We start from the raw sequence: 10,307 nt of genomic DNA on the forward strand, positions 1-10,307 counted from the left end.
AACTTATCAACAGCCACATTTTCACAAGCAACAAACATTTCACCAAAGTCATCATTAGAAGCATATAAGTCTTTCAAGAATGTAAAACCAAGCAATTTAGAGTCTAAATATGAAAAAAGTGTATACCTTCTCGAAAGTGCATCAACGACTATATTATCTTTACCCCTTTTATATTTGATGACATAGGGGAATGATTCTAAGTATTCTACCCATTTGGCATGTTGTTTGTTCAACTTGTGCTGGCCTTTGATGTGCTTTAATGCCTCGTGATCAGAGTGAATCACGAACTCATTCGGCCACAAATAATGCTGCCAAGTTTCGAGAGCTCAAATGAGACCATACATCTCTTTGTCATAGATGGGGTAGTTTAGCGTGGCTCCGTTTAGCTTTTCGCTAAAGTAAGCGATAGGCCTTCCGTCTTGAGTTAACACAGCCCCGATTCCCACACCTGATGCATCACATTCAATCTCAAATGTTTTAGAAAAATTAGGTAGTGCAAGTAAAGGAACTTTAGTAAGACAACCTTTAATAACATTAAAAGATTTTTCTTGCTCTTCGTCCCAATGAAAGGTTGAGTTCTTCTTGATGACACTTGGCAATGGTGCAGCCAAAGTGCTGAAATTGGGTACAAAACGCCTATAGAAACTTTCCAAGCCATGGAAGCTTCTCACTTGGCTAATACTCATTGGTTTCGACCACTCTTGAATAGCCTTAATCTTCTCTTGGTCCACCTCGAGTCCTTCCAAGCTGACCACAAACCTAGAAAAACAACTTTGTCAGAACAAAACGTGCACTTTTTAAAATTGGCATATAAGGTCTCCTTTCGAAGAACCTCCAAAACATACCTAAGATGCATTACATGCTTATCCAATGACTTGCTATAGATAAGAATATCATCAAAGTACACAACGCAAAACATACCAATAAACGATCGCAACACATAGTTCATAAGTCTCATAAAAGTACTAGGGGCATTGGTTAGGCCAAATGGCATGACCAACCATTCATACAAACCGTGTTTCGTCTTAAATGCAGTCTTCTATTTGTCACCTTCTCGCATACAAATCTGATGGTACCCACTTTTGAGATCAATTTTTGAAAACAATTTGGCACCACTTAACTCGTCGAGCATGTCATCTAAGCAAGGTATTGGATGCCTATACTTGATGGTGATTTTATTTACAGCGTGGCAGTCGACACACATGCGTCAAGTTCTATCCTTTGGCACCAACAAAACTGGCACGGCGCATGGGCTAAGGCTCTCTCGGATGTAGCCTTTTTCCATTAGTTCATTGACTTGTCGATGAAGTTCTTTGGTCTCTTCAGGATTAGTCCAGTACGCTGGTCGATTTGGAATCACGGCTCCGGGAACAAAATCAATTTGGTGCTCGATCCTACAAATGGGTGGCAACCCACTCGAAATGTCGTCTGAAAAAACGTCTTGGAAATCCTGCAGAAGAGACACAATAGAAAAAGGGAGATTTCAGTTAAGTTGTTAGTATTAAACAAATTTTCCTTGTACATAAGCACAAGGATCGATTATCTCATCAAGAATGCCTTTCGAATATCACTTCCTTTTGCAAATACATTCTATTTGTCACACTCTTTTTCTTTTTCATCTCTTTATTTTCACACAATATTTTCACTTTCTTTTTTCATTTTTCTTTTCTTTTTCTCGATTTTCTTTTCTTTTGAACTCTCACTCCTTTCTTGTTCTCTCATTTGTTCAATAGAATTTTTCAACTTCACTTGGTCCTCGTAAACTTGTTTCGGTGTTGATGGTGCTAAGGTCACGATCTTGCCCAAATGCTTGAAAGTATACCTATTGGTATACCCGTCATGGATGACTCGTCTATCGAACTGCCAAAGACGTCCAATAGAAAATGTCACAAGCACTTGTTTGGTCACCTTTAGCTCATCTCCATCGTTGAGCCATTGGAGTTTCTAAAGGCTGGGTGCTAGGTGGTCGGTAGCCCCAATTTTTCTACCATGAGAGTGCTAGCCACATTAGTGCAACTCCCACTGTCGATGATCACACAACAAACCTTTCCTTAGACTTGACACCGAGTATGAAAGATATTCTCTCTGTGCGGTTCATTTTCCACACCTTGGAGACTTAGACTCCTTTTGATGATAAGGAGTTCGCCATCAACAGCATGTTCCAACTCCTCCTCTTCATCGATAGCGGCATCGTGGTCATTTTCATCTTTCTCCTCTAATTTAATTTCTCCGTCTGCACGTACCACTATATTGCTACGGTTGGGACATTGGTTGGCGATATGCCCCCTTCAAAGGCACTTGAAACACTTGATGTCCCTCATTCCGTTGGAAAATGACTCGGTGCCTTACCTTTACTAGTGGCGCCAATAGGCTTGCTCGTCTTGGCTAGCACTATGTGCTCCTTGGCATGGCTCGGTGGATTATTTTTGCTAGTGCTTTGGATACATCTTGATGTGCCCATGGTGGAATAGCCTCGAACGACGCCTTTTCGCTTGAGTTGTTTTTCTACCTTGATGGCCCTGTGTACCATGTCCATGACTTTAACATAGTGTTGAAGCTCCACGATGTTGGTAATGTCTCAGTTGAGACTAGCTAGGAATCGTGCCATTGTTTCCTCACAGTCCTCTTAGACATCCACACAGATGATTGTGATTTCCATCTCTTTGAAGTAGTCTTCAACACTCTTTGTACCTTGGGTAAGGTTTTGGAGTTTTTGGTAGAGTTCTCAATGGTAGTAAGATGGAATAAATCACCTTCAGATCACCGCCTTCATCTTGACCCAAGTAGATATTGATCATTCTCCGTTCCTTCTCTGACTTGTGGTGAGTTGGTCCCACCAAATCATGGCGTAGTCAGAAAATTCAATCACTACTAGCTTCACCTTCTTGGTCTCGGAATAATTATGGCATTCAAAAATCAATTCAATCTTCTTCTCCCACTTTAAGTAAACTTTCAGATCAGATTTGCCTTGAAAGAGTGGGATGGAGAGTTTAATATTTTTCAAGTCATCGTCCACTCGCCCTCGTTCTCTAATGCCTCAGTTCCTTGGACCTTTCCGCCTTTCACTTTGGTTTTCGGCTTCACTTTGGTCATAGAGGTCATCTTGGTTAATTTTAGGGTGGCCTCGTTCTCTTTGTAGACCTTGGGGAGTCTGATCTCGGTGGCCCCTCTCCTCGACTTGATCCAAGCACTCGTTGATTGATTCCAACTCATTCTGAAGCATGCATTGGAACTCTCGCAAAAGGGCTTGTTGAGCCAAGTTCGGTACTCCACCGCCATCGGGTGCAATGTTTCTTACTGGTTATCATCTGCCTCCTTCCGCCATATTGCGTTTAGGACTTCTAGACATGTAAAATGGACCTCACAGCAAATCCTCACGTTTTACTCGAAAAGAAAATAGATGGCACTCCCACTTGTGTTTGCACTATTAATGGCTTTTTTTCTCTCTAATGCTCTCACTACACTCGTGCCTTTTTCCACTCGTTCTTCTCTCGTGATGTCATAAAAAAACTTGTTTAGGCTTTATCGTAGTCTAGGGATCTGCTTCAAAAGGGGTTTCAATGGTAATGATGTTGGGTGCAAGGTTGGCTGAAAGAAACTAATTTGGTTTTGAGTGTAGCGTGAAGGTAGATGGTGATAGTAGCAAGAAATTGATGATTGGGAATTACAAAATATGAATACAGACTTTCAACACTTCGACAGAACTTTGGAAATCGAATAACACAGAATTGAACACTTTTTTTTATAAATTTCAAATTTCTTATTCTTTTCCTTTTTTTGTTTCAATTACAAAATGCTAAATACATTGAGTACTTTTTGATACATGATTTTTTTACGAACCTACTCCGGGATAGCTCTGAACATTCATGCTTCTTGTTTTTAAGTAGCTCTGATACCAAATGATACGATCTCACCCCGGTATGGTGAGTTGAGTCGTTGTAGATGCCCGATCGTCTAACGAAGAAGTACCATTCTGATTTTAAAGTATGGTTTGTATTTGATTAAGTATGGAGTTAGATATTTAAATAGACTCAAGAATAGCTAAGTTTAAGTTGTTTAAGGTTCGGCTATCAAAGAAAAATAAAATGGAATAGTGGCAGTTTGGATGTGATGGAAGTAAATCTTAAGTGTCAAGATCGAACCAACACTATGAAAGAGTGCTGACCCAGGACTTATACGACCTTAAGGTGGATAGGTGATGGAAATAAAAGGACCTTGACCCATTACCTAAAAAGGTAGGAACCAAAGGTATAAGTTTGGGTTGAACACCACACTCAGATTAGAGTGATAAGTTCAGAAAAGACACAAATTGACACCACTGACAACAGATAAGGCAAGCTAAGTCTTTGGACAAAATTTGAGAGAAGTAAATCTCACAAGATTCCAAAATAATTCATGAAAGTGTCAAGAGGTTTCTTCAGCCTTGAAAACGTCATTGGACAGCTTTTAGATGTTGTATAATCAACTGAAATGAACTTGGAGTGATTGGTAGCTGATTGGCCATGTCTATGTTCGGCTATGGTGCTTTAATAGGCTTAAATGCACTGCCTTGTTCAGCTGAATGGTTGGTGAAATTAATGGGCAGCTTGGGGAACATAAAGGAGCAGCTCTTTTGGCCATTGGACTCCTCGAAGAGATGCTTGGAAGAGCTGAACCATCAGTAGTCCTTCATTCAAGTCGTTCATGTATGCAACTGTACCTAATAAATCAGCAAAATTAATTAGTCTTAAGAAAAATTAATTTTGGCAGCAGCTAGGACATATTAAACTTGCACATTAATTCAGTTGGAGCTAAAACATATTAAAATTATGTAATAGGCTAAGACAAATTAATAACATGTATTAACTATGACATATTAAAAAAATGCATTAAATTAAAACACATTTAAAACATATTTAAGATGCCCAGATTTTGACACATTAAACACATAATAATTATTTCAGCTGATTTAACTAATTTAACTAAACACATTTAATTTTATTCCAGTAACTAATAAAATGCATAAATTAAACCAAGCTAGGTTTGAGCTTATTGAGCTAAGTTTGAGCTTAGTTCAGCTCGTAAAAGATTGCAAGGTGAACTCGTAGGGCTGGCCCAAGCATCCTCGATTTGTCCAGCCAAGGTCTCGCCCCACACTTGTTCTACTAAGGCCAAAATAACCTCTTTGAAGTGCTTGGCTCGTGCTCGGGTGATAGGACCTTGAGGCAGCTCCAAAGGCTCTTTGCTCGAGCTAGGTGTGACTCGGGGCGTGGTCGTATCACACTCCATCCAAACCCCCTTATCACCAACCATACTTTGTTATGCATCACTTAGATAACATAATGGGCGCATTTACATGGATTTCACTCATACTCTTAATATAATCACACTTCTTAACACATAATTTCTCATGCATGCTTACCATACATTGTCATATTCATATAGCACATCAAACACTTTAGTACATACATACAAGTGCTTCACAAAAAACACAAAAACATACATACATACATACTGTAACTCCTTAAGAAGATATGATTATCTATATGGACGTCCATCATACAAAGAATCACTATAATATAACATGCAAGTGATGGGTCTAGAGACTCACCAAGGACTCACCTTTACCTTAGTCTAGAGCTTCTGTTTTGATTGTCCATCCCAATCCAGCAACAACAACTACTTACAAGTTCATAAAATTTCCATTAGAATCCCTATTACAGGTAGTTTACTACTGTTTTAACCGTATACAACCCCCAAGTAGGGCCTTCCACTCATAACTTACTATTCCTACATCTTTTAACATTTTTCACTTTCTATAATCGTAACATACAGAGCTATAAGACTTACCAGAAGATTGAATCATCCACTAATTAAACAAAATCTTAGCTCTAGCTTAACAAAGAAGAAGAGAACATTTAGGTTATAAAGAAGAACCAGAACGTAGGGCAAGAAAACAAAAGAAAAACTATCTGGAGTGTCTTCGTACTTCACTAGATATAAACTCCCTGTCCTCCTCCTATGGACTTTGACAAGTGACGAAGCTTACCTAACCCAAATCTCTTGATTTTCCTACAAAAATCTAGGGAAAGGTAAAGAGAATCCAACAAAGATCTTCATTACTGTTTGACCATTCATGGGGAGGGTGAAGTCAATTCAATTATCTCCCAACTAATCTCGTCACGAGAGCCAACTTTAACAATGCTCTAACAAATCGAGTGTACTATACTTTGGAAATGACTCACGTATGGCATGGCCTTAAAGATAATTAAGTCTCCTAAAGCATTCTAATACACTTGGTATGCTCTTTGTGCCTAACCAAAACTCTAAAGCGTACTATTCCTTAGGCATACCTGTTTTTGTGCTTATTTTTTCTTCACTTGAAGATACCCTGTAATTAAACCCTTAAATACCACCAACAAGTAGATACTTTAACGCTAGTATGTGCCAATACTCTAACTCATCAGCAAGCCAACATGGTGGCGAATTATACTGCCATAATGTGCCAAATACTCTACATACATACCTTATTCACCTTTTTGGATCCACTACTTTTGGGGTGTGACATTAACAATAAAAGTACAACATCTACATCAGCCTTGTTCATCTTACTCCCCTTTTTTGTTAAAAAAAAGTATGCCAAACACTCCCCCTTAGTAGTAGCATCAACATACTCCCCTCAATAAAATGTTTTAGCTGGGGATGCAATGGATGATAACTCATCAACAACTTTGTATGTGGGAGATGTATCTCATGGAACAACAAGGATTTTTACCACAAGATCTTGAGGCAGTAGAAACATTTGTGTTGATTTTCAAAAGTTAATGCATCAGTTTCCACTTCACGTTACACTTACACATTAATCAACTGTTGATCTGTTCTTACCCATACATGTTTCTAGTTGTATCTTGGCTGAGTTGCAACACATATTGTTATGGTTCCCCATCTCAAATTACTCAACAAGTTATAATTATTGCTAGTGCCCTAAGTGTAGTATTTTCGTCTATGTACACTTGTATTTTTTGAAAAAAATAGTTTAATAATTTCATTAATACCCTTTATATATTGTTCTCAATGTTTTTGCATGCAAAGCAAAATGGAATGAATGGCTTAAAAACAAGAAAGAACCAACACTATGAGTAAGTGTCGACTCGATTCTTATACGTTCTTAAGGTGGAAGAAATGGACGATGTTGAAGAACCTCGACCCACTATCTATCGGAGATAGGAACCTCGATATTGAGATTTGAATGCCACATAATAAAGTGATAAGTTTGGTTTGTCAAAGAATGGGGTTGATGCCACTAACTAAGTAGATAAGTCAACAAAGTCTTTGGACGAAATTAAGAGAAGAAATATCTCGCAAATTGTACAATTCAATATCAAATTGGAAAAAGTCTTTTACAAATGAACAAGCAAAATTTTTATAGCCTTTTTACAAGCTATCTGAATAGTCAAACTTAAAGGCTAAGAAAAACTAAGAAATTTCCAGAATTAATCCATTAATATGTCTTAGAGAGATTCGGCTGAATAGGAGCTCCAATGGCCAACTTAAGAATTAACAAATGAATCTTGCAAAGATGAATGCACCGGAAGACTAATGGCCATGTCTAGGTTCGGCCAAGCCTTTAATGGCTAATTAAATTGGCACCTCTTGGCTGAATAGTTAGGAGCATTAAGGAGGGTCTTTGAATAGCCAAGTAAGTGTGAAAAGTCGGATATGGATAGTCACTTGTGTGTGAACATTATCAGCTGAATAGTCTTTGGTGTGAACGCCTAAGGTGAACAACATGTGGCTATTTGGGAAGTGACAAATTCGGCTGAACATTCATTTGAGGTGCCATGCAAGTATCACCCAAATGCAATGAACCCATGGTGAATGCACCCATGCCGTCCAAACAATCTTCCTGCATCAAAATAAAGCAGCAAATTAATCACATTTTCAACATGTTAAATTCGGCAGCAAATGAAATGTATTAACTTGCACATTAAATTTGGTTGAAAATATTAATTATTTGTGAAGACTTAGGATATATTTAAGACTCAAAATAATTAAGTATTTAACTTTGGAAATAATTAAAACTCCTAATGATTATTTGTCCAGATTTAAGACAAATTAATTAACTTAACTAATCTAACTAACAACAAATTAAATAATTATTCCTGCAAATTAATTGCAACTAAAATGAGCTAAAATGAGCTGAGTGAGCTGGAAATGAGCTCGTTGAGCTAAAATTGAGCTAAATGAGCTTGAAGGTAGTTGCATGGAATGCTCGGCTTGCTGGACCATGAGCTTTCGAGAAGACCAGCCACGGTTTCACCCCTAATTCTATTAACTGGAGCCGTCAATGCTTCCTTAAATTTCTTAGCCCTAGCTCGAGTCATTGGTCCTTGAGGCAGCTTGAGAGAATCTACGTTAGCTCTTGATAGCTCTTGGGTCTCGATTGTATCATTCCCTCCCTCTTTGAAGCAATTTGTCCCCAAATCGACACCTGCATCAAATGGAGATAAATCAGCCACATTAAAACTTGCGCTAATGTTATAATCACCAGGGAGATCAAGCTTGTAGGAATTTTGGTGCAGTTGCTTCACACAATCAGCTTTTCATTTAGCATCTGCAATGAACAAGCTGATCATTAGGCAAGGGAAGTAAATCAAGCAGAGTTAAAGGATTGAACCCGTAAACAATCTCAAACGGTGAATATTTAATGGCAGAGTGGACGGATCTGTTGTACGCGAATTCCACATGCGGTAGACACTCCTCCCACGATTTGAGATTCTTTCGAATGATAGCTCGCAATAAGTTTGACAACACGTGATTCACAACTTCCGTTTGACCATCCGTTTGGGGATAACAAGTTGTAGAAAATAACAACTTTGTTCCTAGTTTTCCCCACAAAGATCTCCAAAAATGACTAAGGAACTTTGTGTCTTGATCGGATACTACTATTTTTGGAATCCTGTGCAGTCGTACAACTTCCCTAAAAAACAAGTTAGCAATATTAACAGTATCGCCAGTCTTGGAGCAAGCTATAAAGTGTGACATTTTGGAAAACCTATCTACGACAACAAAGATAGAATCCTTCCCGGTTTAGTCCTTGGAAGTCCTAGGACAAAGTCCATAGAAAGATCGAACCATGGTCCGTCGGATATGGGTAATGGTTTGTATAGTCCATGTGGATTGACCTTGGACTTGGCCTTCTTGCACGATATGCATCGACTACAAATTCGCTCAACATCCTTTCTCATTCCTGGCCAAAAGAAATGTTCGTGGAGAGTTGACAAAGTCTTGGCCACCCCGAAATGGCCAATGAGACCACCACCATGTGCCTCGACTACCAACAAGTTCCGTATTGAGCCTTGTGGAACATAGAGCTTGCCTTTGCGGAAAATAAATCTGTTAAACCTGTAATACTTATCAACAGCCTTGCTTTCACAAGATTTATAAATATCCCCAAAATCAGTATCATCGATTTACAATTATTTTAGAAAGGCAAATCCAAGCAACTTTGAATCCAAATATGACAACAAGGTATATCGTCGAGATAATGCATCAGCCACAATGTTTTCCTTACCTTTCTTGTACTTAATAATATAAGGAAAAGATTCTAAGAACTCTACCCATTTGGTGTGTCGCTTGTTCAATTTTACTTGACCCTTTATATGCTTCAATGCCTCATGATTCGAGTGGATTACAAACTCCTTTGGCCATAGGTAGTGTTGCCAAGTCTCTAGAGCTTGTATTAGTGCGTACATCTCCTTGTCATACGTTGGATAGTTGAGAATGGCTCCGTTCAACTTTTCACTAAAATACGCCACGGGCCCTCCTCCATCTTGCGTTAGTTAAACAATCTTTAATAGCATTAAATGATTTTTCTTGTTCCTCATCCCAATAAAAGGCAGAAGTCTTTTTGATCACGCTAGTTAAAGGTGCTGCCAATGTGCTAAAATTTGGGACGAATTGCCGATAAAAGCTTGCCAATCTGTGAAAGCTCCTCACTTAGCTGATGCTCGTTGGTCTAGGCCACTCTCGAATTGCTTTCACCTTGTCTTGGTCTACTTCCAGTCCCTCTGAGCTGACCACGAAACCTAAGAAAATAACCTTGTTAGTGCAAAAGGTACATTTATTAAGGTTAGCATACAAAGCTTCCTTTCTAAGAACTTCTAACACAGCTTTCAAATGTAGCAAATGATCATCAAAAGACTTGCTATAAATAAGTATATCATCAAAATAGACAACACAAAATTTCCTGATAAAAGAACGTAGAACATGGTTCATAAGTCGCATGAAGGTGCTGGGCGCGTTGGTTAGGCAGAAGGGCATGACCA

At 38.6% G+C, this 10,307-nt stretch overlaps 1 protein-coding gene across 1 annotated transcript; it reads right to left on the reverse strand.

The window, feature by feature from the left end:
* Positions 1 to 326: 326 nt before the first annotated feature.
* LOC105771908 (uncharacterized) lies at positions 327 to 2,536 on the reverse strand. Its single transcript, XM_012593286.1, has 4 exons — positions 2,350 to 2,536; positions 2,058 to 2,233; positions 1,233 to 1,450; positions 327 to 759 (listed from the first exon to the last, which is right to left on the reverse strand). The coding sequence occupies exons 1-4, from the start codon at positions 2,534 to 2,536 to the stop codon at positions 327 to 329; spliced, it is 1,014 nt and encodes a 337-aa protein (XP_012448740.1).
* Positions 2,537 to 10,307: the final 7,771 nt, after the last annotated feature.

Source organism: Gossypium raimondii, chromosome 6 (genome assembly GCF_025698545.1).
Source record: "Gossypium raimondii isolate GPD5lz chromosome 6, ASM2569854v1, whole genome shotgun sequence".
Taxonomy (NCBI): Eukaryota; Viridiplantae; Streptophyta; class Magnoliopsida; order Malvales; family Malvaceae; genus Gossypium; species Gossypium raimondii.

Coding starts and splice junctions, on each gene's coding strand:
- LOC105771908 (XM_012593286.1), bottom strand. CDS start 2,536: ATGGACATGGTACACAGGGCCATCAAGGTAGAAAAACAACTCAAGCGA. Junction 2,234..2,349: donor TATTGGCGCCACTAGTAAAG/GTAAGGCACCGA, acceptor TGGTACGTGCAG/ACGGAGAAATTAAATTAGAG. Junction 1,451..2,057: donor TCTTTCATACTCGGTGTCAA/GTCTAAGGAAAG, acceptor TCTCTTCTGCAG/GATTTCCAAGACGTTTTTTC.